Below are 27959 nucleotides of genomic sequence, written 5' to 3'. Positions count from 1 at the left end.
TTCCCAATCTGTTCTTTTTTTTCTTTTTCTTCTCTACGCCAAAAATAGACACGTAGAAAAACAATTTGTGACACACACAGCACAAATATATACATATGAATGGTCAGCATCTTATCTGTTGCTGCCAGACCCTTGCATGCGCCTCTTATCATCTCTTCCAGTGTGTGCGTGTGTGTTGGTTAAGTTCATTTGAGGCTATGCTGCCACCCAGTGTTCACATTACAAACTGCAGAATAAAAGTTTTAATATTCTCCCCAACCTCCACCCCCGAAAAATGAATTCAAGGATGATTTACACATTTAGACTGAGCAAGAGTAACTCATTCAAAACAGGTGTTGTTTAACGGTTATATTTATATTATATTATAAAGACCCAACAATATTAGAAAGAAAAAAATCACACGACCCTCTATGAGCAAGCACTCGGCGACCGTGGGAAAGAAAAACTCCCTTTTAACAGGAAGAAACCTCTGACCGGACCAGTCTCAGGGAGAGGCAACCAGTCATTTTCATCAGTGATTTTATTATTCAGTGAACCGTTTTGCCTTTATAATGTAAGGGCATTATAATTTTAACAGACATAAAAAAATAACGAAAGCCTGTGAGTGATAAACTAAATTAAGTTTACTACACTGTCACATAAATTTTTGTCCGTAGCACTTCCTGAAGTCTGAAAATCAACATCCTTCGTCTAGCTTACGTGTAAGTGTTCATAGCTATACTGACTACATGTATATGTTTGTCTTCATCCGCTTTGGGATTGACTCAGTCTTCTTAGTAGTAATCTCATTTCTTCTAATCCAGCCCTCCTTCCTTTCTTCCCTCAACATGCTCTCACACACACTCGGATATACACATGCTGCCTCTCTCATGTAGACCAGCAACCATTCATGTTGTTGGACTACTGCTGTTGCTGCTGTGGAGTCACGCTCATAAAACGCCATGGACCCATCTCCCTCAAAACTACACCCAGTGATACCTGGGTAAGGACACACTCTGGTACTGTATGTAGAAAATGGTTAGAATACAGTTAGACTACTGCATGTGGAGGGTCAAAATGTTTAGCCAACTTGGTAATAATTTTCTTACTGAAAATTACAATTACTGACAATCATTTGAATTATAGCACCTCATTACACACATAATTAACATTTAGCTAGCAGTGGTTTTGTATAATGTCATATTTTCTAATCCATAAGTGTATGTGGCACTGCACATCTGGTTGTAGGCTTGCATTCCTAGAAATCAAAGCTAATTTCCAGGTCATGCTTTTAAAACATAATCTGTAATCAGGAGATGGCAATAAGATGGCAAACAGACAGCTAGCCAAAGTGTTTAGTTGTGTCTGATGGTATTAGCATGAGCTCAGCTACTTTAATGGTTTTGGACAGACTCACACTGTGATCCAAACCGTTGAAATATACAGTGAGAAGTAATCATAGACGGTATCTAAGGTCTAAACATCCCAGTGAGCTCAGAATATATTGTGAAATGCAATCGAGAAATACTGGAAGATGAGAAAACATTATACATTAATGTATCTTAACGCCACATATCAGGTGCAGAGTCTGTAAAGTATTCATATATTAAACTGTTAAGCATTTTTCCATTTTTGTGCTGATGTAAAAACTGCTAACACTATCTTACGGTCCTGTGCAAAAGTCTTGAGCCACACCTCTTTTCTTTATAGTCTGCTTCCAAGAAGTTAGTTACTTTTAATTTTTGTTTTTAAAGTGTTGTTGAGCAATAGTTCTCCAGGTCTTTCAAAGTCTGTCTTTGGACATTGGCTGCCTTTCATTTTCAGTCAAGCCCTTGCACCTGTCAGCTGGATATTTTTCTTTTTGTTTCTTTGTTTTTGTTGAGCCAGTTAAGACCTTATGAGCTATGAATCATTCAGGCAAAAAAAAAAAAACAGGACTTGAGAGATGCATCTGGCCCTTCAGTTGATCCATCTACTGTTTACTAAAGCCTCATCAGAAATGATCTCAGTGGAAGTGGGGGCATAATAATCTCTCACACACTGCCAGTGCTGTTAAAGCATATATGAATGGAAAAACACACACTATCAGTCATGGATTGCCCTCCCTAGAGCCCAGACCTCAACTTTATTGAAGCATTGTGGCATCACTGTAACAGTCATATTGACTTACAGGTTCATTAGAATTGTAAAATTGCTATTTTTGCCTTATATACTATATTTCAATTTCTTTTTGCACTTTTCAATAAATTGCTGAACCAATATCCCAATTTCTTGGCAAAATATAAATAAATGAGGGGTGGCACGAGACTTTTGTACAGAACAGTACATGCCTGAGGTGCCTATTTACATGTTTTTTAGAGAGTTAGTTTAGTAATCGTAAGAGAAATTACAACAAATGTCTTACATTTTATATATTAAAACATCAGTCTGCCAGTCACAGAAACAAAATGTTTCCAATGTCTTGTCCAAGGGAGACCTGAGAAAATGAAAACACATCACACAAGAACACGATCAGAACAGAGAAACAGTCGTACAACAATAAACAAAGGTTAAATGAAAACAAGAAATAATAACTGAATTGAGAAAATGTTGGAAGAGTTATAAAAAATCATCAGATACTGAAGCTGTCGGAGCTTGTTTGCAGCTCATTCTATTTGAGCGGTGCGTAGTACCTGAAAGCGGTTCTTCTAACATTAGTGTACACATGGAGAATATATGAGGCTTATTAAACTGTGTGGTGTAATTACTAGATTTAAATGAGAAAAGAGATCTGAGGTAATGAACAACATAAGAGTTTCATTCTGGATATAGAAAGAGAGTGCATATTTACAAACAGGGGCAGAATGAAATATAGAGAAAGATCAAACTGAAAGTAAGAGCAGTATGACATTGATGAAGAAAATAGGAATTTTCTTTGTATCTGCCAGATTACTAAATGTGGATGAACTCAGCAGTAGGTACAGCTGTATGCTGGTATTATGAAATGCACCACTGCTCACTCGATTTTGATTGATTTATTACTAGTGAATGAAAAACCCTACTCAAATCCCAGATTCTTGGCATTATCGCTAGAGTTTGAGTTTCTAACATTTTTAGGTAGGATGTTCCAGAGTTTGGGGGCATAAACTGCAAAAAGCTGCACTTTTCTCTGTCGGAAATACTGGATATCTAACATTTATCATTGGTGATGAAGAAATGAGTCCAAAAAAATACATGAGCAGCTTGACTCGTCATCATGTATCCTGTTACCTTCGAAACCAGAAGTGCCTGTTTATTTTTACTGTTTATTTTTAAAGTGCAGTGAAAGTTGTTATTCATCTTATTTGCAGACGTTTGACTTGTCACAACAATAACTAATAAGATTAACGATGACCCCATTCCATTAAAGTATGCCAGCAAGCCAGTGAGCCGTTGTGCTGGCACCTGCACACCTGACTGGAATGGAACCAGCTTTTAATGTAATTAGTTTTACCTGTGTCTGACAAGCCAAACTGTCAGCCCTGAGGGGTGTTATCAGCCCTCCTAGGGTGTTATATAACTGATTTTCTGAAAAGGTTGCAGTCAGTCATCTATAAAAGGATGCCTTAGGGAGCACTCATTGACTGTCTGCTGTCAGGAGTTTTCTGGGTCACGTAAGAAGAAGATGGAGGAGAGGAGCAGTGATTTTCTGTCAGCTTCAGGAGCCAAGCAATATATCAGATAACCCGTGTCTTTTCCGGTAAACATCTCCAGATGAGTTTTCTCAGAAAAATGTGAAAATAAAGCCATAACGCTTGATATTTCTGTCCTGCCCTCTCTGTCATAAACAGTTAGAAATGAGGCAAAAATGCTGCCAGTAAGGTGCAGCATTATAAATAAGTAGTATTTCATCACAGAATCTTAGTTACTGTTTGTTCTTTATGCTCCTTCAGAAAGAGATTTTTTTCAGGACAGGAAACTTGGACTACAGCAGGTTTTATAGCTTCTTCATTAGCTTTAATGGTTTAGTCTTCCTTCGCCCCTCCTCAGGTTGTTCTGCAGAATCTGTTGATGTGCATGGTGTGCTTCTACTCTCTCTACTACATCGCGGTCAGTCTCTGCATTGGACTGCTCAGGTAAACTCAGACTCACACGATAATGAGACCCAGTGGGATAAGAGAGACAGATAAGCAGGTTGCAATAGACTTGTTATTATTCGTGCTCACGTCATTATCTTTTCTTGCTTCATGTCTTCAGGGTTCATGAAATCAACAGCTTGTTGGCTCCATTCGACTACACCGCGCAACCGTCATGGCAGAACCCCAAATACCTGGGTGAGTTACAGTTGTGAAGTAAAACTAGAGGAGCATATCATTTTCATGACCTCTGTTACTTACATTCTGCTGTATTTCAGAGGCCAGTATTTTACAAAATGCTGAATTTATTCAGCTCTGAGGTTATCAGTTACTTTTAAGGTTAAATCCAAAACATATGAGACATATGCTGTCCTCCTCCACAGTGAGTACCTTTAGTCCAATAGTTACACATTTTGTGGTAATAGATTACTTCTATTTCCATTTAACTATAAAGCTAAAATATAGGGTTTTCTTTGTTTTGTTTTTTTACAGAAAGAGATGTAAATGACTATGATAGGTAGCCTTTAAAGCCTGAATGGAAATCAGAAAAACTTTAATAACCCCTGCGGGGGAACTGCTTCATAACAGTTGCTCAAGACTGTAGAAATTGTAAAATTATACTACTTCATCAGAAAGAGGAGGAACTGTGTAACTTGACAGCCACAAGAAGGAAGCAAGGACGTCCTGTGACGTTCAGTGCTGCAGTGAGTCATGTTTAGTATATAATTCTCCTCTGACTAACCAGAACACTGTGCTGAGGGGGGAGTTCTGATAGCAGCTTCTTTTGCATGACAGACCGAGCTAGCCCTTTCTATATTTGTTTGCTTTTGCCCCAACAGAGAGTCTCATAAAGCATCTTCTGGCACATTGCAGCATTCATCGAAAGACAGAAGCTACAGTCATTCGTTTTTACACAGAATTATCTTGGAATTACACACTATTTAAAATGACTTGTGCTGTATACAGTATAATTTAGCTCCTTTCCAGTTTTTCAGAAGCTAAAAATGAAATAAATAAATATGTTTTAATTCAAAATAAAACACATTGACCATATTTTGATTATATGATCTAGAAGAAAAAGTTGTGTGTTCCATCTGTTCTCACAATTGTCTGACTTCAAAGACCCACTGTGGCAACCGCTTGTGAAGAAGCGGGCACCTCTGATTTAATTACTGCATATAATGCGCACATAACTGAGAACTTGGGACAAGGAAACTGTTAAATTTGAGGGACACGTGGATTCTTGTGTTTAAATATATATATAAAGGGCTTGAGCCTATCACAGCTGTCATAGGGCGAGCGCACCCTGGATAGACTGCAAGTCTATCACACAGCTAACACAGAGAGACAGATAACTATTCTCACTCACATTCAGGCCTACGGGCTCTTTCTTTCGTTCTTTCTTTCTTTTAGAATTATTAAAATTTAAAAAAACACAAACAAAAACAAACAAACACAGGAAACTGAAATAAAAAATTCCCAACATAATGATCTATAAACCCGAACAAAAAGGTGAGCAGAAAGAAGCAGTGGATCATCCAGTCCTGCCCCTAAGTTTGCATATAATCTCTTAATCAAAATGGTAACAATATACATATCTACATACAAATGCATACATACATAAACACATACATAAATACATACTTACATACCTATACATATCCATATGCACATGCATAGATGCACACAAGTTTGTCACTCTACAGATGCCATATTAAATAGTTTGGGACCCAATACTGAACCTTGTGGGACACCACAGGTAAAATATTCAAGCACACAGACTTGACTGACCAATTTGTACAAATTGCTGTCTGTCATCAAGATAACTTTTTAACCAGCTGTTTTTGGCCCCTCTCACATCATATCTTTCCATTTTTTGTAACAATATTTTATTGTCAATTGTATCAAAAGCCTCTTACAGGTCAATAAATATCCCCACTGCATATTTTTTTATTATGTATATGTTCGGTAATATTTTACACTAACTCCATCATTACCATAGATGTTGATCTAGTTGTTCTGAGTGATAAATCACATATATATGTAATTGGACACATAATTTCATGAATTACTTTCTTCAGTATAGTCATATCAATGTCATCACTATCTGTTGAAAATTATTTTTTTACATTTCTATAATCTCTCTTTCTTGTATAATCTCTGCAACTTTCAGAAGTATTGAATTTTGACTTTCTAGTCCACAGTTCTCACCTACATTGTTCTATAGACTCTGTCATGTTGTCAACAAACTTTGGACTGTTGGACAAAGTGAGAGTACCCGGAGAGAACCCACGCAGACACTGGGTGAACATGCAAACTCCACACAGAAAGACTCCGGGCAGATGGTGGATTGAAGCTCAAGATAGTAAAGCAGGAAAATTCTGAAATCAGAATAATGCAACCCTTTTTTCTCTCATGTCCTTTTTGCATATTTAGGTTGTTAAGGATGAAACTTGACCCATGAACACAGTGAAAGAACTCCTCGTGTTTCTCTTATTATTCTCCAAATAACCAAGGTTATTTTTCCTAAATGGGCTTACTTAGGAGAGAAAGGTCAGCTTCAAATAAGATGATTTATTTCTCATTAATCCAAGAAAATACTGCTGTGAACTTTAAGTCTCAAGCTTGCAGCTCAAAGAGGAAAGTAAACAGGTCGCGGTGTACTGTGTTGTTCCAGTCCTGCTCAAAAATGGGAATTACTCATAAAATCTGGTAAAGTAATTTATGATCCAGGACACCACTACAGTAACCTACATAGGAGTCAACTTTTTTAAAGGTGTTGGAGAAATCAGAGAATATGAATCTGATAGTGTACCCTGGTATGTATGTGTGTGTGTGTGTTTGCAAGCAGTTAGCCTTCATGATGTGTGAACTAAGAGGCTACCAGACTGCAATCGCTGAGTTGCTGGCATTGGGATGGGCCCTCGTGGTATCGGAACAGGGACCTTCTCCAGACATGTCTCCGGAGGTGGTGGCAGCATTGCTAGTTAATGCAAGGCGGTGTGCCAAATCTTCCAAATAAACATTTAAGCCTGTTGGCCCTCTTGATGTCCCCATCTAGCATTTGACTGCTGGGCCTGCAGCCAGCGATCATCCTCATGCCTCTCCGGACATCCCTGGTGTCACTGCGCTGCAGCCCTGGCTCCAGCTTCATCCTGTCAGGCCTCTGATTTTCATTGGTTGTTGTTTCTGGAATCTTCTGACCTGAACAAAAGATTGAAGGGCTCCTGCTCAGTATCAGGAGTGCTGTCTGAAAATGTCATTTTATAGTGGCTCAGCATTTTCACAGTCGCATGTGACTGGACATAGCAGTTTATTGTTAAAGCAAAAGCAGCTCTGTAAGGTGATGTGCCACTTTTTTGCTTTCTTCCTGCAGTCGGAGTAATTTCCACAGAAGTGACCTATATTTTGGGAGGACTGGTGTTTGCCTGGATTGTGGAGGAGTGGGTTTGGGACTATGCCATAACTGTCACACTTCTCCACATTGCAATGACTGTAGCAGGTATATACACACACACACACGCACGCAGAAACACAAAGTGGATCAATTGAGCGGAACAGCTGATAGGATTGGAGGCCTGGTTATGTAACTGGATATAGAGGCTGCAGCTCAGCGTATAAACCCACGGACACTATTTCATTTGAATGTTCACCGCTAAACTGGAATCAGTTTATCCAAGCATAAAGCTTGCATATTTATCTTTTTCCCCGAGGTCACAGTCAGTATTCATTAGTTTGATAGTAATTGTTGTCACAAAATTTAAATTGTATTCTGGTGTGTTTTGCAGTCATGTCAGACTTCCCTTCAGCTGAGCACTGGTGGATGGCTCTGGGTAAGATTTGTACTCCTTCATTGTTCTGTCCGTGCCTCTGTCTGACTCCAATCTCATTTGCAGAAGACAAAAAAATATCCACTTTGTTTTTCAAGCTTCCAATCTATTTCAAGATATTACATTTCTTCTATCTAGACATACTATAGCTCACTTACATCATGCCTGCAGATTCAGCTGCTCTTGCAGTCCTTTAACTCTTCTCTCCACAGGTACAGGCCTGGTGATGATGATATTTGGAGGACAGCTAATGGCCTACAAATTTTTCAGAAGCAACTTTGTCTATCCGGCTGAACTGCAGAATTTTTGATGAAAATGAAGCATTTCACTGCAGACAGTGTTACTACTGGTATTAGCAACTAAAGTATGTCAATAAAGTTATTTATACTGTAGATATTCTAAAGAGAACCACAAGACTGACTTTGTTTCCTTACCAGCTTAGTTCAGTTCAAGTAATAGTCTGATCCCACTTTGTACAAATGGCCTACTTTTGTCAATTTAACATCTTTTTTTTTTTTTTACCTTTTCTGTACAGTTTATTATATTTCAGTTTTGTATTATTTGTTTACACACTTAAAACTTTAAACATAAGCTTAAAGCAACAGATGTTACAGTTGGAAAAACTGTGAATTATATACTACCTGTAATCTATTGACTGATATGTGTGCATAGATAGTTTTTGTCTTTTTTTTTTAAATTATCATTATTTCTTATGTTAGTGTAAGCTTCAGAATTTGTTACATATATTCACATATAATTTGTTGCTCAACGGTGGCCACACAGTTTTGTCTAAATAAACTCAGTGCACATCTACACAAAAATAACTTTAATGTTTGTTATATTTACAATATTTAAAATCTGTTTGGAATTTGAATTAAAAGTTTTATGAACAAGGACATTTTTATTGTTTCTTTTTTTTTTTTTATCTGTGTGTCTCTATTTGTACTCTGTCTTTTTTTTATATATATATATCAACGGGCAGGTAAAGTAGGATGACGATTTCTGTCTGTTAAAACAACACAGACCCCAGTTTCAAAATAGTCAATAGTTCAAAAGCCTCGTTAAGGGCGGAATTTGCAGACTGATGATGATACAGTGCTCTTCCCAAATAAACTGAATTTATAGGCTAAAAGTTTCAGTATTGGGATTGGTAATACCAGCCCCGTGTATAGTTGGCATTGGCTCACCTAAATGTGCAGACAAATTGCACAGACGCGTTTCCTGGACCCGTATTCTGCGCACAGTTTGGGCCGCTCGTCAAGGTCACGTGGTGTAATTAACCCAAGCCTGAGCGCCAGAACAAACTAGGGAACTGGCTTTACAGAGTTATCTGTGTAACAGCGCTGTTTACAACAGTTTTAACTCATACTACCGAGTAAATGTCAAGGAACGGGTTAATATCGAGTTTGCGGAGGCTAATAAACGACGAGGAGCCGCTCGAAACGAGGTCTCCGGTAAGTAAACGTGTCAGCAAGCCTGAAAGTTGCTAGCTCAGCTAACTGACCAAATGCTAGCAAAGTTTGAATTTTTGCTAAAAAATATAACCACTATAATATAATATTACAGCTAGACTAGAAAAAACATATATTCTTTATGTAGGCTATTATTTTTAAATAGTGCCCAGGTTTGAAATGACACAACTAGCTTGGTAAAATTAGGTACAGTTCACCGTTAGCCTCAAGTGTCAGCTGGTTATGTATTTCACTGCCAGTTCAACACAATGATTTTACATGCAAGAGAATTCTGATTAGTGTCAACAGTATTTACTCTAAATACCTCACATACATAGCTGTGCAAAGGTTTTTATTAAATTTTCTTCATGTTTTGCTAGTAAAAGTTGCAGCAATTTGTTGAAACGTGCAAAAACAGAGTTTGCACGATTGTAACGAGTGAGTATTTGGTAAGACCACGTTTTTTCAACAACACAACCAAGCTTTCTATTCATTTCTTTAAGTAGTCTTCAGAAATTGTTCTCCAGGCTTCTTGGAGGATGGTCAAAGCTCTTCTTTGGATGTTGGCTGCTGTTTGTTCTATTCTCTATCAAGATACACACTGTTTCAGTAAAGTTGAGCTGTGAGCTCTGGGGAGGCCAGTCCATGGCTGTGGGTGTTTGGGATCATTGCCATGCTGAAAAATGAAGGTTTTTCTAACTACTATTGTATGAGGTATCACAATCAGATCATCATCTATAAAACATCCCAGAGCCTCACTGTTCTACCTCCTTCCTTCCTGACATTTCTTTGTACATACCTACCAATTTGAACTGACAATGTCAGACTGGGATTAATCTCTAAGACCATAAGACCATGTCACTGATTTTCATTTCAGGTGTGTAACGGCTTATTAGAAAATACACTGCTCCTCACTGTCTTCGTTTACAGGCACAATATTGTGCTAGAAAAAGCTAGATGGGACGGAGCCTTGTCTCCTACTACAACTACGCTTTGTTTTTTCACTGTCGCTGTGTGCTAAAAAGCAGTAAGATTTATTTTTTTGTAAGAATTTTATTTATTATTATTTTTTAACTACCAGCCTATTTTATTGTGTCATTATTTGCTGCCTATTATGCCATTTAATATTGGTATATATTTTACTCTTTGTGTGTGTGTTTGTGCGTGTGTGTGTGTGTACAGCCCTTTGTGACCCTTACCTGGTCTACCACTATTTTCCTCTATTTGTTCACTTTTCTTTTTTTGAGGACACAGGGATATTTTTGTTGTATTATTTTTTTATTTTATTTTTTTCAACTAAAGAAAACAACTATGCCGTGCCGTGTTCTTGTGATTAGCTGCTCGTAACAAAGATAAAGATACAATTTTAAAATCAGTTCTTTGTTAAGTTGTTTGTTATGTGTATACCTAACACTTTCATGCCTTGAGTTAGGGGCTTTTTTTATGCTTGAATGATTAATTGGTCAGTTTTAAGTGGCTAAACAAACAAACAAATAATAACTTTGAAAATAGTTAGGTACAAGGACTGGACTAAAATGTGTAAAATAGCAGAGCAGCAAAGAAAACCTTTGAAGACCTCCATAAAGTCTGGGGAACCACTTAAAAAATGATGAGAAATTCTTGCTCCTTGTAAACAAAATATAACGAAATGAAGGGTACACTCACACTATGAACATTTTTGGTCCTTGAAGTACACATAAATTTCAGTAGCAAATCTATACCAACTTTGTGTCACACATAAGAATGCAGCGGTTGGTGTTTGAGTATAAAATGTGTGTTTGCCAAGTGTCATTTAATCTTCTTTCCATCGTAGAGTCCTTTTGAGCAGCTACGTCCGCGGATGAACGATATCATAGGAGATGGAGGAATCCTGAAGGAGGTGGTCCAGCCAGGAGATGGCCCGCCTGTCCCCGAAAACGCTTCAGTACTGAGTATGTATGAGTACACATTTCTTGTTAAAGCCTCTTACAGTTGTAAGTTATCATATACGTGAGGTCAGGATTTTTAGTTTGTCTAGCCACAATTCACAAAAATCTCTACTTCTTGTAGAGTGTTGTTCAGATTGTTATGAACCTTGCACCCAGTTGTCCCCTGAAGGTCACGTTTGCCATTTTATGGACAATAACCTGTGAATTGTGTGAGCTGGTTGAGCTGCTACATCACTGATGGTCTGGTTTTTTCTTCCACACAGTCCATTACTCAGGATTCCTGGAATATTCTGATCAGCCTTTTGAAACCACCACTCACCTCAAATACCCTCGGATGATGAAGTTGGGGAGAGGTGAGAAATGCTCTACAATGGCTGAACCGTGAGTTTTTTGTTTTCCTGCCTGAAATATACCAGTTTTAAAAGTCATTCTTCAAACAGATGTGACACTGGCCGGGCTGGAGCTGGGTCTGTTGACCATGAAGAAAGGAGAGTTCTCTCGGTTCCTCCTCCAGCCTCAGTATGCTTACGGGGAAATGGGATGCCCTCCATTTATCCCCGCAGCAGCTGTGGTTCTGTATGAGGTTCAGATCCTCGACTACCTTGACTCAGGACAAGTGGATGACTTTATTACAATGAGTGTGGTAGGGAGGCTGCAGGTGCTCTGTTTAGTACTACCAACCTCAGACAGATCTGCATCTTTACCACACATACTTAAAAGCCTCTACTTTTTTGCTTTTATAGCACAGATCAGAAACGGTCTTTGATTTCTGTTCTCCTCCTCAGGAGCAGCAGAACACCGTTCCTATGTCCACACTTCTTGAAGTTGTCAACACACTGCGGAGCTTTGGCAACCGTTTCTTCAACCAGAACCGATATTACAATGCCAAAGATCGCTATAAACAGGTACATTTTGAAGTATGTTAATTGTTTTTATTTTTAATTACGTTTTACTGCGATGGCTAATATCATGCCAAGTTGTTCTTGGTGAAAGTGTTTTTTTTATTATATTTCTCGGCTTTGCCTGCAGGCTATGACGCTGCTGGGAAACAGGGAAACACAGAGTGATTTAGAGAAGGAGAGGATCAAGACGGCTCTGCTTCCTCTCTACCTGAATATTTCTCTCGCTGAGCTCCGCCTGGAAAGACCGCACAAAGCCCTGAAATATGGAAACAAAGCCTTGGAGATAGACTCTGCCAACACAAAGGCTCTCTTCCGCTGCGGACAGGTAGGACGGGGCTTTTGTTTGTCTTCCAGACTGTCGGATAAATAATCCTCACTATCTCTGGGGGGTTTAAAAAAACAAACAAAAAAGGGGGTTGATGACACAGGAAAAACAGGAAACAAAATCATTTTTATTCACGCTTTCGTGTTTCAAGTCTCCCAAAACATATTAACTTAGTTAAAGATGCAGTTTGATACACTAATCGCATTTCTTTTAGGCTTACCTGGAGCTGCATGAGTATGCGAGTGCTCAGTGTTGCCTCACATCTGCTCAAGCACAGAAGCCCTTTGACAGTGACATCAACAACCTTCTGAGGAAAGTGACAATGTAAGATGATTTTAATGACTTTAGAATAAATGCTGCTTCAGCTGTTTCTCCTGGCCTGTGTGCAGCAGTATGCACAGCAGTGCGCTGAAACTGTAACAGCTACCTGACCTAGAGCCCTCTGTCTGTCCACACAACCGTGACTATTACATTAATTTTATATTAATGCCTCCACTCACCCACCACTTTTTAGGTGCACTGTGTAACTGCTTCAACAGCTCGTTAAGGTCTATCAAACGTCTAATCAGTCAATCACATGGCAGAAACTGGATTATACATAGTCAAGACTACCTGCTAAACTTTAAACTGTGCATCAGAATGGGGAAGAAAGGTGATTTAGGTGACTGTGAACGTGCCATGATTGTTGGTGCCAGACAGGCTGATCTGAGTATTTTGGGAACTGCTGAGTTACTGGAATTTTCCCACACGGCCATCTCTGGGGTTTAAAAGGAAATAATCCAAAAAAGGGAAAATGAACAGTAAGCAGTGGTTTTCTGCCTCATTGGCCAGACTGCTACAAGCTGCTAAAAAGACGACAGTAACTCGAATAACCAGCTGTTACTCAGCCAATGTGTGCAGAAGAGCATATCTGAATCCACAACTTCCCGCAGGATATCATACCATGTCACAAAGCACACACAAGGCAAAAAGAGGTACAGCAAGGTGTTCCTCATAGTGGATCATAACTGTCTTTTGTAACATTTGTGAAACCACTCGGAAGATATTCACGTGTCATTTTCTTGTCCCAGGTGCTATAAAGACAGCCTGGACAAAGAGAAAGACTTGTACTCAAAGATGTTTAGAGAGCTGAAGGGCTCAGTGAAAATGTGAGGACCAGCAGGAGGAGGAGGTGAGAAATCCTGTTCATTCATTCTGTCTGGTTTTCATATATTTTAATCTCATCTCCATGGGAGGGTTAACATTTTAAAATGACTTCCGTGTGATGTGCCAGTAACTGTCCTTTTCCCTTAAACCTGCTACACCCGTCGTCACAAATAAATTATAATAAATACACTCTGTATAATAACTTTTAATGAAGCCATGAAAAAAAAAAATACTAGACTGTGTTTCAAAGTAAAATCTTGTTGGTTAGTTTCCTTCTACTGATCTGGATCTCATCATTTAACCAAACATTAACTGTATGATCTGATACAAACTACAGCTCTCATGAGTTTTTGCCATTTGCACGGACAAATCGTCTTTGACTTCGTCTTTGACTCAGGTATTGGTTTGTTGTTGCAGGTTTCAAGATTCACCATGTTTTCCTTTTATAATTTGTTTTCTACTTATGAAGGGAGTTGGGTTGTAATCATTGTTTCAATTCTTTCAAATTTATCTCAAATTTAGTGTTGTTTTGATATTTTGTTAAATAATGTTTCTCATTAGTACCCTTTCTCTCCTTTGGACTCCTGCTGTACATATTCCTTGCATGTTTGCTGGAGTATTAAGCATTTGCTTGGGATCTTGAGATGATGATGATAATAAAAAATACAATGTTCACTTCTAGAAGAGTTTGTCTTTGTTGACTAACTGGAAACTAAGGTTTTCTCATCTTGAATTTCATCTTCAGTTTATTAGCTCACAACCTAATCTGTTGTAGGCAGATATTATGGATGTAATTCTAATATTAAAACGGCTGTTTGGCTTGTTTGGTTTTTTTTCCATCCTGGCAGTCCAGACAGGATTCATTTCCTCTTACTGAAGCAGATGGGGTAGGGGGCTTACAGGAGTGGGGAGATGAGCTACATTAAGAGTTTGCGCTTAATTGTGAGCTTCACTTGACCTAATTACCTGAGAAAGGATCTCCAGTGACAGCAGGGGGTGCCCTTTCTGATACTACTGCTGGAGTGTAGCAGGTACCAGGGTCATAACTGAGCAATGTTTGTAACAAACCAAACTGCCACAAGCAGCCAAACTTGTGCAAACTTAAGATGTGATGATATTGGACTATTTGAGCTATTAGGAGTGTAAAAAATTACAAAATTACCAATTTTATCTCATTTTTCAAAACTTATTTGAAAGATTTACTGTTATAGATGCCCTTTGTACCGCCTTTGGCCGCCAGTACTCTAGGCCCAAATGAAAGTGATCTCAAAGTGGAGGTAGCGTGAGGGATACTGGGAAGAAACAAAGCAGGAAGTAAGTGAATGATGAATAAAACTGAAGTCATGGAGAGACTGAGTTGAGTGGTGGCATGACCTCAGAGGTGGGGAGGTGCACAAAAATCTAATTTACTTCTCTGGCTAATCCAATTTTCACTGTGTGGGTGGGTCAGTTTTACTATCAACTCCCACCACATGGTGAGTAGGTTGTGCTTTGTGAAACAAAGCTTTACTGAATTCAATCAGGCAACAAAACAATGGCCTCCAGATTCACATACTACCTCCAGCTCAGGTAAGGAATTAGTAAGGTTTTTGTGTTTGTACACCGGTGTGTTCATATGGGTATGTAACCCTTTTTATTTTTAAACATAGGTCACATGCTATGTGATGTGTGTTACCTGTAAGTGCTCAAAATTTAGGATCAAATGTGTAGTTTACCTGCTGTGCATGTGCTGTGATCAGCTCTGACTGACTCTGGGCCTTTGAAATATGATACAGTTATAAGCATGTAATATACACTGCATATATAACAGCATACACAGAAAAAAAGTAGTCAGTTTACCTTTTATATTGTAGTTGTGCATATTGAACAGTAATGTGACAAGTAACTTTTTTAGTTATTCACATATTAAAAGCTATCGTTTGGAATTTGTGGTTACTAGAAATGTTATGTTATCCAAAAATGATCCAAGCAATTTTCCTGGGGGTGCAAGTATAAACTTGCAGGATATTAATATAATGCAGGCTCAGGTCAGTGTGTGAACACCCTCAAGTATTTGCAAAGCTGCATATTAGAAACACTACTTCATTTCAAAGCCAAAGCAGCTGCCCACGAACATGAACCCTAGGCTGTATTTTAAAACAACAGCTGCAAAACTGTAAGATGACAATAAAGAACCCTTAAGCTGTATGGCTGAAACTAGCAGGAAGTTTTATTTTGCTCATTATCAATCCAGAGTGGAAAAACACTGAGCATTGACTTCCACCTGATCTAAGTTGTAAATAGTAGAGCAAATAACATACATTTAAGTCCCACTAGCTGTACGGGTTGCAGATCATTCAGTTCAATTCAGTTTTATTCATATACAGCCAAACCACAACAGCAGTTGCCTCAAGGGGCTTTATATTGTAAGGTGAAGTAATACAGCTACAATAATCTAAACAAAAAAACACCAGCAATCAGATGACCCCCTATGTGTAAGTGCTTGGAAACAGTGGGAAGGAAAAACTCCCTTTTAACGGGAAGAAACCTTCAGCAGAACCATGCTCAGATAGGGTCAGCTATCTGGCGCCAGGGGTTGAGGGTGAGGAAAGGAAGTCGGGACAAAAGACACAATGTGGAGCCAGATTAGACTGAGCAATGTTGACATTACATGAAATGCATGTAAAGTTACCATCTTTATAAAATGTAGGTAACATGGTTTTAATTGTCCTGCTTTACAACTTTTTAAAAATGGTGCCACAAGCTGTTAATACACATACGTGTGTGTGTGTGTGTGTCTATATATAAATGATAGATGATAATTCAAATCTAAGGAGAAAAGTGTGTTTACTGGGAAGATGTATGGAGGAGTCTTGAAAAACCCCCTTGAGCTTATTTGTACAGGAAGCTTTCAGTACCCTGTTAGAGCAGCTGGGTGCGCTGTCACATCGGTAACTTTGCCCTGCGGGGTTTGGACCAATCCCGGAGCTGGTCTGTGAGTGTAATCCAGCCCCTGTCCTGCGCTGCCTCTCAGAAAACACACCGACAAGTTGTAGAGAAAGACGATAATACGGAGCCGAGAGGACGAGAAGGAGGAGAACCAGGAGGAGGAGAGTAAAATGTGAGAATGAGTCGGCAACAAGTCCGCACACAGATGGAAGGAATACACGGATAAAGTGATTATCTATCGATTAGCGATCGGATGTCATAGCCGTGTGTAAAATAGAAGAAAGACGAAAAGCGGGAGAAACATGAGCCGGCAGCAGATGGAGTCACAGGGAGTGGTTTTAACGGGTTACCACAGCAACGCGGAACTGTTGCCGCAAACTGGACCGTGTGAGTCCAGCTGTCCGCCAGTACCGGACGCCGAGCACACCGTACACAGGTGGGAGTGTGTGCAGCTGTAATGCCGTCCTTACAGATCATTAAAAGAAGTGTGTGTGAAAGAGAGCAAAGGTCACGTTGATAATGCTATTTTTTCCTCATTTTCTTTTTTTGAACTTCAGCTGTGGACGGAGTGTTAACTGCGTTAACTTGAACTCAGCAGTGGCCCGGTGTACTGCGCTTGCAGGCAGTCCACATTTCTTATTGTTCCCTCTGGCCTAACTCCGCCCTTGGCCTTTGGTTATGCTTTTTCCTAATCAGCAGATAACAAGTTTCACCTTGGTTTTGTTCCGCTGGCCAAGATTTCACACCTAATCCACAGTTCTTCCTTAGCACTGTAGCTTTACGAAAAGTCTTCCCCTACGAAGTGCTAGTTTTATAAGCAGTGAACAGACTGAAATGCAGAAGTATTAAGTTAGCTCGTAGTTCATATATCCCATTCCCCTGGTCAGTGTGGTTGGTGACACACTTCTGGGCTGTGGTAAATCCTGTTCACTAGTTTCCATCAGCTTAAACAGAAAAAAATCATGTTATATTACACAGATTGTTCTATTATGAAAATAACAGCTGTAAGGATGTCTTAAAACAAATAATCTATATGGGACAGTCAGTTTTCTGTGATTCAAAACAGAAAATCCCTGACACTTAAAATATAGAGCTGGGTGTAGAGTTATTCTATACTTGGCCTGTGTTGCTGCACTTTAAAAGCTTTTGGTTTTTAGTTTAAAACCAGGATAATTCGGAAGTGTCTGAAGACATAATTTAACTGTAACAAAGTATACAGAAACTACTTTTAACTGCTTTCTTATTCACATGGGAGCAACCATACATGTTTGACTTGGCAGATTTTTCTTTTTTTTATATATGCCGGATGCCCTTCCTGAGGCAACCCCAAAAGTAACCTCTCTCTTGTTAGGCAAAAAAACACTATGGAGCCATGCAACAGTGGAAATATAAGGCCAGAATGATAATTGTCTGTGATGTCATGTGGTTAGTAAAATGTATGATTGATAAATTACATGTTGGGCTGCCACAAACCTCCAGGACAGTAGTCAATGTTTCCTACACAGATTTTTCAAATCTAGTACTCGATGTGATCAGTCTCCACCTGGAAAAACAACATCTGATTTGGTGTTTTGATGTTCTGTTCATGCAGCAGAATGTAGTCATGCCTTGTCTGGATTTCATAGCTTAACTTTCTGGCTTATTGTTTTATTTAATGGTTTGACGACCTTCATGTCTGCTTGTACAATGAGGAAGAGACTCAGTAATTCAAGAGGTGCTGTCGCTGGGGCAGCGATGAATGAGAACTAAGGTGTTACGGAAACAACTGTATAGCTACTCTTTTATTTATAACGGATCTTGCTGATTCATACAGGCTGAGCTGGATATGAAGTCTGCTCATTTACATCAGCAAACACCTGCCGTCACCAACTGTGGGCTGGTAAAAGTAAACAGCCCCAGCTGGGATTCAAACACGCACACCTGTGCGTAGGTGTGTATCTCTGTGCGTGTTCCAGATGGCTTGTCCAGGTAGCTAGAAGAAAAAAGAAAAGCAGCATCACATTACAGGCTGCCTTTGTCTCACCTCCCAAGCAGAGTATGTGTATCCTGTCTAGGTTGACGTGCGGAGGCTTAGTTTTGTAGTCATTGTTTCCCCTCATCAGGAAATGCCAGAGAGACATAATGTGTCAAGTCTCGCATTTGATGTCTTTATTTGTTACATTCAGGCCCTCTAAGCAAGGAAACTTTACACTATTATATCACATTTTCCATTGCCATATATAAACTATGGACTGTATATAAAAGAGGGTTGTAACCAAAGTGATGTCATTATTATTTTTGGACTACTCTTGAAGCAGTGGCCTTAGCATAGGGGCTAATGCATCATTCTTTTTTTCTTTTCTTTGTTTTTCTTTTTATAAACCATACATGAATGAGAGTCTGGATGTTAATTTAGCAGCTAATTCTAGCTAGCATTAGCTAGGTACATCTATAGATGTACCTAGCTATTAGTGCCCAGACAATGAGCACTGACAATGAGTCTTTTTGGACAGGACAGACCCTTCGATCAACAGCACCAGTTCCAGATTCAGTGACTTAAAAAGCTTCAATCCTTTGTACAGTTCTCAGAATCTCAGGAATTATGGGGGTCTGTGGGGACTGACTCGCTCTTGGAGCCTGGCAGCATTTTGAGAAACTGGAATTTTTGGCACTTCACCTTTTGGCTTCGTTTGACTTGGTATAAAACACTACTTCCCAAAGTTTAGCGTGACAAAACAGACAGTTTAGCTCTACAACAGAGCACTACAACAGGAAGTGAAATAAATGAAAGGTTACAAGGCATCGGGCCAAAATGAATTACAACAACGCAGAGGGTGCAAACACACAGCTGTGTTCTGTATTACACATATCGGTCAGATCAAATCTGGCGCCTGTAAGGATAAACAAATTACAAACAGAAGAGCTGAGGATTAAGGAGATGCAGCTAAAACTGAATACTACAGAAAAACACATGGCAAAGGAGTTAGTAATCAGGAATACTATAACAGACATGGATAGGTCATATATTGTCGATTCATTAGAGCTACAAGAAGATGATTTGTTCAACCAGTGGGTCATTGCTGACACCAGCAACTGTGTAAGACGGGGAAACAGAGCTAGGCTCTGTCTTCAGAAAGAGCAGCTGGCATCTGTTGGTCTAAATGGAAATACCACACCCACGTGCACACACGGACAGACACACAAACACTTGTCGTCCTCTTCCCTTTTCCTCAGCTGCCCATTGTTCACTTTGTGTTTTGAAGCCTTAAAAATAAGTTTGATTGTCTTCCCCTTCCAAAGTCAGTTTTGAAACAAGCACTCCTTTAAAATCTTATGTCGTACATTATGGACAATATTTTTTTTTAGGTTGTTTATAAAGGGATATCTTCACATTCAAAGCAAAAGCCACATATAGGTGTTTTTTATCCTATTAAACAAATAAAATTGAAATATGATTAATTATTTTACAAGCAAGCCAGATGTTTTAATTTGGGATAAATCTGCCTGTAGCTTCTCTTTACAGCATGTACAGACACGAGCGTGTTGTCTTTTTGATCTCACTATCAGCAAGAAAGTGAATAAACATTTCCCAATATGTCAAAAGTCAATCCCAATAGATGCAGGAATGCAGCTGTGTGAAAACAAGCCTTGTATCTGACACCAAACATGGGTAAAAATAAAGTGCAAAAGAAAAATGGCTGCTCAAGTCAAAGTACAAGTACAAGTACATGTTACAGTATTGTTCAGTCAGTGATTTTTGTCCACTTTTAAGTGGTTGCCTGGCAACATGATTGCATATATATCATAATATTAAAGTTTTGTAGATATAAGTTAGATTTTATCATCAAATTAATATAATACAATGCTTTTTAAGGTGTTAGAGGCACTTGCATAGTAAAAAATAAAAGGGTCATTTTAGCCTATTGGTATGTTGTTGCTATGCAATGTGGTGATGTCATAATACATGCGATAGATAAGAACCTTCAAGGACCTAAGATGTACCTGTGTGCCAAGTTTGGTCACTGAACTCGAGATCGTATAGGAAGGAGTTGGTGGGCAAACATGTAGAGATTTGGTGTTTTATAGTAAGAGTAGAAGATTGTTTTACAAATGCTTTAAAATATTTGCTTCATCTTAATGCTGCAGGCCGAGGCTGTAACCTATTCCATATTTAATATGATCGTGTGTCTTTAACATAATAATAGCTGTTACTTCTTGAATAGATCAGATGGAATTTTAATAAATTGTTAGAAATTGCGAATATAACATCTGCTTTGATTCATTTAAAGCTACATTTACTCCACCAAATCATGTTTTGTGCCACTGGAGTGATTCATAAAGTCACGCTGGTCATGTGGGAAATTGGCTTCCTCAGATCTTGACTCATGTTCACCTCATGTGTGCTGAACTGGCTCTTTGTGTGTGCCACTGTTTTCTTTCATTCCTGTTTGCAGCTCACAGCATGGGATTGATTTTTATAGGCTGTTTTCAGTCCACGCGCGCACACACGGCCTTGCGCAATCTGTCTTTGTCGGCAGCTCTAAGCAGCTGATAAAAGGTGTGGAAAAAGGTACAGAGAACAATTATACACACCATTGCAGCACTCTATATACTTCAAAGATAATATGTATATGTACTGTACGTGTGCCAAAATGAGAATGTGTTTGTTTTTTTCTCGCAAGGGCAGCTGAGGGCACGCTGCTGAGTCTCTCGGACTGTGTGTGTGTGTGTGTGCATAAGCAAGCAAAGTGATGTTGTATGCAAAGCCTTAAACAAATTTCTTAGCATTAATTTGGTGTGTGCTTTGCGACCTTGACTTTAACACTGTAGGAAGACACAAACAGGAGGCAGACCTGAACTTTGGGTTTAACCTGATTGTTACATAGTGATCAACAACCTTAGGTTAATTTTTAACAAGGTCGTAAATACATTTCCATGAATGACATGATTGTATTGAAATGAAAAATGTGGCAGGAGTGTCTTACCCAGTTAGATCGCTGACGATCTGAAGTTCATTTTTGTCAGATTCTGAGTTTGAGTGTCAGATACAATTATTAAAATGCAGGCAAATGCCTAAATGATAACCAGCTTGGCATGATACTCACAGTGTCACTTTAACCTTGCCAATGTTCAGCAAACATGACGTTTGCCACATTTCCACAGGAACTGAGAAAATTACCACAGCAACGCTAACTTCTCAATTATCAAAAGTGTTTCGAACAAACACAAAAGTGCTTAAAACAAAACTGGCAGCTCCAGAGGAACCAGTTTATTCTGAAACCCTATGAAACTGGGAAGTCACAGAGTTTAATAAATGCAAAGTTCAGCTGGGTTTGATGGAAAATTGACCGGGGATCATAAAATCCCTATACACAGGTTAGGAGAGTCTGTAGGTAATAAGACCTTTGGTACAGATAACTCTCTGGTTTCTGTTTGTCGTCCACTTTTAGTCACAATGCTATCGAACAATCACGTTTCAGACACTGACCCCTGGACAGAAATGAAAATGTTGGCCTGGATATCCACTGGCTACACTGGAAGTCAGTTTCCCACAGGTCTCCAGAATTTTAAATCTTACTGCATATAACTCATTCAGTACTTGTTTCTACTTTTTAGTCTTTACAAAAACAGTCAGCAATCCAACTAGTCGATATTATTTTCAATACTAAAATTAGCTAATTGCTAGACACTTTGATGCATAATCATACATGTTTTCCATTGTAAATCTAATGTACTGTAAAGAAAAAAACAAATGCTGCTTTACGCCTTTTATGAATTTGAACACCGATAAAGTAATGTGCACGTTTTGGTGTGTGTGTTTGTTTGCTCGTCTCTGATTTATGAGTTAGTCAAACTGTTCATCCTGAAGCTCTGAATCAACACATGTAAACGATTAACTCATGTGGTGAGCTCATAGCTCTGCCTGCTTTCAGGGTAAACGCATCTTCTGAGGTATATCAGAAAACGCTGATGTCTTTCCTCACAAATGAAAGCATCAAACTTCCTGAACTTTTAAAGGCAACATGGACATGAACTGGGAGATGATTATTATTATTATTTATTTATTTTTTAAATTAAAGCCACAGATGAAGTATAAAGAGAAGTCGGTGGTATCGCACAGAACTTCCAGCTAAATCCTTGTGTTTTTATGGCTTTGTTGTACTCGGTGTTGCAGGAAGTCTGCTGTGGTATGTGGCCGTAGCTCAGCACGAACCCTCAGGGTAATACTGGGGTGATAATTCCAAATTAATTAATAAAGAGCATCAGCTTAGTGCCGCTCTGTCTGAAATCCCATTTAGTCCTTGGGACTAACTGATTTTCACTTCCTCCATTTCCTTGGAGATTTGTAGAAAATGGCAGTTTTTTAGTTAAAAGTTATCAGTGCTTATCTTTTGCTTTTGAACACCTGTGTATATGAGTGTGTGAATATGTGCAGAGTTCATGTACGTGTGTTGGTACATTTGCACGTGTTTGCATTTTTTTTGGACGTTCTGCTTATCTTCATTACCTGAAAGTAAATCATATATTTGCACAAAGGGCAACTTTACTTTACACGATTTTCTTCTCCCTCCTTTTCTTTGTTGGCTTTAGCATATGTCAAAGTGAAGTTGTTGTGATTTTATATCATTCTAACATAAAATAAACTTAAATATTAGTTATATAGGAATTTTTTGTTTTGGTATTTTTGCTGTGTTATACTGTATTGAAATTGACCTAATGTCCCATTTATTAGTGACTTAATGCTTTATAAACATATTGTATATACCGACTAAACATGTCATCTCTTACAAACACCTAATAAGTCATTGTTTTGTTATTTGAGAGCTTTATAATGATTCTCAAGAATACATTTGAAATATTTGGTCTATATTGGTGCATGACAGCACCTTTTAATAGAAACGGGAATAACTGTGTTCGGACTCAGGAGCCATACTTGTAGTTTTTTAATTGAGGGGCCTGTTCCAATCAGTTTTATTGTCGTGGTGTCCGATGTTTTAAACAGCCCTGCTAACGGGTGTACAGCTCTATATTTTTGGGTAAATGAGATGACACTGATAATTTGCAAAAAGATGGATGAATGACAAGATTGTTGAAAGCAGCCTTTCAGCTTGATTGATGTGTGACACCGAAACCACAGACCCTTAAGGAGCTTCACTTGCACTACAAGTGTAGTGGCTTGCTCAATATAACTCTTGTTGCTTAAAGGAAAGAGAGACAAATGTTGTCATGCTTAATCAATCTTATAATTGAAGAAAGCTTTGCTGCTGTTGTTGGCACAGTTTAGAACCCATGCTGATGCTCTGGGACATTTCAATAAGCTGATGTAATAGCGTTTTAACCCTTTTTGCCCTTATTCTTCTCCCGGATGTTGTAATTACACAATATATAGTGACAGAGGTGCTACTAATTATAGTACAGCAGGTGTGAAAACTTTGTGTCTTTATTAGTGGGCACAAGCAGAATAAATACATAAGAAATGTTGCATTCAACATTTAAAATCAGCAAGAAAAAACATAAAAATGAATAGTTTCTATATTGTTAATGTTCAGTTTTAGTGTGTGCTTTCAAATCCAGCAGGAAAATGCACATGTTACAAGAGACCTTGTCAGTGTGATGGGAGCTGAAATTCCAAGGGGGGAAAAAAGTGAGTGGCACTCGCTGGGTTTTACTTTTTTACGTCTTTTACTGGAGGAACACCTGTGCCTGTGATATCTGTGTGTACCAGGGGGGGAAAAAAGAATAAACAGTAACTCATCTTTATAACTCATCTTTCTTGTTCCGATTAACTAATTGTATTAACTTAGTACACTGACCTGAACTAGACCTTTGTTATCGTCAATATAAACTCATGTTTTTCATGACATTTATTGGTTGCAAGTCCATTTTAGTTGCTAATGTTGTGGTCAAATTTAAAGAAGTTCATAGTAAGCAGTCCTGGAACATCTTAAATCGGTTGCATTTACTGTAGTGAATTACAAAATTGTTAACTGGCCAGCTAGCCAGTATCACATTTATATTATTTTTCCCCATTTTGATGTCAGTCTACCTCTGACCTGTCTGCAGTGATCTATTGTGATGTCATCAGATTATTTGCAACATTTATAAAGCACCAGTCCTCCTCAAGGTGTTTTATATCATAAGGTAAAGACCCCACAAAATTAGAGGGAAAACTGTCACAATCAGACAACCCTTTTAAGACCGAGCACTTGGTGACAATGGGAAGGAAAAACTCCTTTGTTAAGAGGAAGAGACCTCAAGCAGAACCAGGATAAGAGAGAGGCTTTTAGGAGAAACACAGGACTAAACATATATTATTGGAGCAGGAAGATGTAATGACACACAGTATTGATATTGAAATTCTGTATGTGGAAGGTGAAAAGATATGTTCAGATAAATTGTATACCTAAAGTAATGTACTTGATATGTCAGTAGGATATTTCTAGCAGGTATTATCTATTTACACCATCTCAACTAACCTAGGCTAAGCCACACTAATATGCCTTGTGATAAACTTTGTTTGCAGTGTTTGTATAGCAAAGGAAAGTCCAAGGTCTGCGAGATGTGCTATTTTTATTCCAAGAAAATGCTGGCATCATTAGCTGACTGATTAGGAAATGACCTTGCTAATAGCTTAACTTAAGTTGGAGCCTTTGACCAGCGTGTCCAAAGTTACTGTATCGCCCTGTTTTCATGTCATTAAAGGTACAGGAAATATCAGTGCATACACACCTGTGTACTTACAGAGCATGTTTCCAACAAGTGCTGGAGGAAGGCATCTGTCACTACTAAGTCCAAAGTACACAGCTACAAGAGAAACCTAGTTGCCCCTTCTTACATCATGACCACTATGATAGCAAGATGATACGTTTTGCTGGCTTGCCATATTATTTCTTTAGTTTATTGGGATCCTCTTTTGCTACTCTGCATCACAGACACTGATATTTCAATGGTACACAAAAAATAAAAATCTTAATAAATCAGCATTTCAAACTAAGCAAAGCAATGCCTTACGCAGCTATATCCAGCTAAGTGTATGAACTCCAATGACTCAATTTTAACTTTTGTCCATTATGTACCTATTTCACGAACCTCTCCCTGCTCTTGTCTGTATGTGTCTCCAGCCGCAAAACAGGCCAGTACACCCTGCAACAGAGCCAGAATGGACAACAAGGAGACAGATATGGCACTTCTGCTTCTTCTACCACTGGCAGCACAGAAACCAGCAGCACGGAGCCAATGTCACTGCCCAGTCAAAATTCTGCAATCCAGCATTCCTCCAGCCCCAAGCTTGGATCCAGCCCCAAGACTGGCTCCAGCCACAGCCCCAGGCACAGCCACAATTCCAGGTCGAGACCATCGCCTGCATGTCAGCGCTACAACTCTCAGGTAGCCAGCAGATTTTGTTCACTTTCAGTCTGTTGGGGCAAATACTTCATTTCACTCCTACAAAATTCCGCTGTATAGGATTTTTTTTTTTTTTTGTATTTTACAGCTCTCTGGTAAGATGTACAGTATTTTGAGCCTCTCTTAGTTGCACTGGGAGTGACACAGTACGCAAGCTCTTGGGTTTGCTTTAATTCTTATACACTTTATGAAAAGTGTGTGTGTGTGGTATGTGTGTTATGTGAGAGCAGACAGTTGGCGCAGCCAGTTGCTGCCACCATCTAGACTTGTTGAGACCAGTTGAGAGACCTGTCTACTTCATTATCTCTGTGGATCATATCTGGAAGATCGTTGAAATGAATTATTAATCGCAGAGAACGGGGCAGAGAAGCTGAAACTGTGAGCTTAAAACCTCATTTTTCTGCACGTCTGCTCATTTTGAAGGACTCTTTGGACGAGCTGCAGATGGACGACTATTGGAAGGAGGTGGAGAATATTTCATTCTCGGGCGGCGGAGGAGAGAGGGGAGAGGGAGAAGTTCAAGAGGAGGAATTGCAGAAAATTCCTGAAGGTGAGATACACATTAAAGGATGAAGGCAAAATTTGGATCGTAGACTTATTTGGACATATGTGTTGGTCCAGACGCAAACAAATTCTAATCTAAAAGTCTGTTTCTATACTGGAAGAGGAATTCCTCCCTGAAAGCTCAGCCTTTTCATTCATCTCTTTATGTAACACTTTGTATGTCTCCCTCAGACCCCGATGTTTATACTCATTTTCTGCTTGTTTGCCATCATTCGCATCTCTGTTTAAACAGTTTGGAAACACATTAAGTGTCTCGTTTTGAAGTAGTTTCATGTGGGACTTAAGTACCAGCTGTTTATCACACACCGCTGCTGGGCCAGCTCAGACTTGTGGATACTGGCTCTGTGTTGGCTTGCACAGTAGGAATGCACTTCCTGTGCATTTCTTCAGTCAAATTTAGCCTTTAGTGTGTGAAGACTATTGTTTTCTAGCGTAAATGCGCTCTTCCTGTTAGAATATGTAAGCCATTTGTGTATGTGGTCGCTCCTTTCCCTTTCCTGCACCTGTAGATTTGTTTAAGTAACGCCGCATCATCTCAGCAACCAAGTAGGGAATTGCCCATCATCTTCCCTTCTCAGTATTGCTCATTCTGTTTGTCTCTTTCAGAGGGTGAGCAGGAGGAGGCGTGGCTTGCAGAAGCAGGTCTAGCGCGGCTTGTTGATCATTCAATCACAGTGGATCATGATCAGGTAACAATCATATATCTTTTATTGAATTAATAAGAAGTTAGTCCAGGTACAGTTAATCAGTTCCATATTTTCAGGTCAGATCTTAAATAAGCATTTATTCTTTGTCACGTTTGAAGCCTTCTTATACAAATAAGCATGTACATGAGAGAAAAAAAGATGGACTAATGTAAAACATTGTGTGAAAACAACAAATAGATTTAAGTTTGTGTTTGATCTTAATCTATGTATTGACAGGAAGAAGACAGTGCAGTTTTCCTTTCCACGCTCACCAGGACTCAGGCGGCAGCCGTAGAACGTCGCGTGGCATCAGTGCAGCAGACCTTAAGGCGACGTAACCGGCAACAACTTCCTGATGTTCGAGATATATTCCGACACCCTGATAAGGTTAGCAGATCAACACTGTGCTTGACACAAACTGCCAGCTCACCAGCCACATTGTAAGGTACACCTTTTTAACTGCTCATTAACACAGATATCTAATCAGCCAATCACGTGTGAGGGACTCAATGCATTTCGATATGTAAACATGCTCAAGACAACCTGCTGAAGTTCAAACTGAGCATCAGAATGGGGAAGAAAGGTGATTTCAGTGACTGTGAATGCTGCACGATTGTTGGAGCCTGGCGTGCTGGTCTGAGTATTTAAGAAACTGCTGATCTCCTGGGATTTTCCTGGAAAACATGATGACTGCTTATTGCATGGTAGCACGCCATGTCACAAAGCTCAAATCATCTCTAAC

General features: G+C 39.1%; 3 protein-coding genes across 7 annotated transcripts in view; all 3 read left to right on the top strand.

Moving 5' to 3' along the window:
* Positions 1–819: 819 nt before the first annotated feature.
* tmem244 (transmembrane protein 244) lies at positions 820–8722 on the top strand. The gene is made up of 6 exons (XM_005725025.1): positions 820–982; positions 3988–4073; positions 4195–4271; positions 7450–7575; positions 7862–7906; positions 8116–8722. The coding sequence occupies exons 1-6, from the start codon at positions 890–892 to the stop codon at positions 8211–8213; spliced, it is 525 nt and encodes a 174-aa protein (XP_005725082.1). The 5' UTR covers positions 820–889; the 3' UTR covers positions 8214–8722.
* A 251-nt stretch (positions 8723–8973) lies between these two features.
* Positions 8974–14339, top strand: fkbp6 (FKBP prolyl isomerase 6). 4 transcript variants are annotated; one of them, XM_013908689.1, is made up of 9 exons: positions 8974–9357; positions 11168–11285; positions 11546–11635; positions 11723–11940; positions 12068–12199; positions 12312–12509; positions 12724–12833; positions 13580–13680; positions 14073–14339. In XM_013908689.1, the coding sequence occupies exons 1-8, from the start codon at positions 9283–9285 to the stop codon at positions 13659–13661; spliced, it is 1023 nt and encodes a 340-aa protein (XP_013764143.1). In that variant the 5' UTR covers positions 8974–9282; the 3' UTR covers positions 13662–13680; positions 14073–14339. The 4 variants fall into 4 exon arrangements, with proteins under 4 accessions (XP_013764143.1, XP_013764145.1, XP_013764144.1 ...); XM_013908691.1 differs by having other exon boundaries at positions 8979–9357; positions 11723–11925; XM_013908690.1 differs by having other exon boundaries at positions 8980–9357; positions 12068–12187.
* Positions 14340–16580: 2241 nt separating this feature from the next.
* arhgap18 (Rho GTPase activating protein 18) overlaps positions 16581–27959 on the top strand; it is a 19763-nt gene continuing 8384 nt past the window's right edge. For both annotated transcript variants that reach the window (XM_005725021.2, XM_005725020.2), the window contains exons 1-5: positions 16581–17019; positions 25685–25949; positions 26391–26517; positions 27138–27220; positions 27455–27604. In XM_005725021.2, the coding sequence (XP_005725078.1) occupies positions 16886–17019; positions 25685–25949; positions 26391–26517; positions 27138–27220; positions 27455–27604 (759 nt within the window). In that variant the 5' untranslated portion in view covers positions 16581–16885. The remainder of the gene's footprint in view (positions 17020–25684; positions 25950–26390; positions 26518–27137; positions 27221–27454; positions 27605–27959) is intronic.

This window comes from Pundamilia nyererei, unplaced genomic scaffold, assembly GCF_000239375.1.
Source record: "Pundamilia nyererei isolate P.nyererei 1_Seehausen unplaced genomic scaffold, PunNye1.0 scaffold00013, whole genome shotgun sequence".
Lineage (NCBI taxonomy): Eukaryota > Metazoa > Chordata > Actinopteri > Cichliformes > Cichlidae > Pundamilia > Pundamilia nyererei.
The sequence above is the reverse complement of the archived record's forward strand: the minus strand, read 5'-3'. Positions and strand labels throughout refer to the sequence as shown.

Excerpts from the sequence above, each read along its gene's own strand:
- fkbp6 (XM_013908689.1), top strand. The coding sequence starts at position 9,283 with ATGTCAAGGAACGGGTTAATATCGAGTTTGCGGAGGCTAATAAACGAC. Across the intron at positions 11,941-12,067 it reads GTGTGGTAGGGAGGCTGCAG|GAGCAGCAGAACACCGTTCC; the intron begins GTGCTCTGTTTA and ends TCTCCTCCTCAG. Across the intron at positions 12,510-12,723 it reads CTCTCTTCCGCTGCGGACAG|GCTTACCTGGAGCTGCATGA; the intron begins GTAGGACGGGGC and ends CATTTCTTTTAG.
- tmem244 (XM_005725025.1), top strand. The coding sequence starts at position 890 with ATGTTGTTGGACTACTGCTGTTGCTGCTGTGGAGTCACGCTCATAAAA. Across the intron at positions 983-3,987 it reads CTACACCCAGTGATACCTGG|GTTGTTCTGCAGAATCTGTT; the intron begins GTAAGGACACAC and ends GCCCCTCCTCAG. Across the intron at positions 7,907-8,115 it reads GCACTGGTGGATGGCTCTGG|GTACAGGCCTGGTGATGATG; the intron begins GTAAGATTTGTA and ends TTCTCTCCACAG.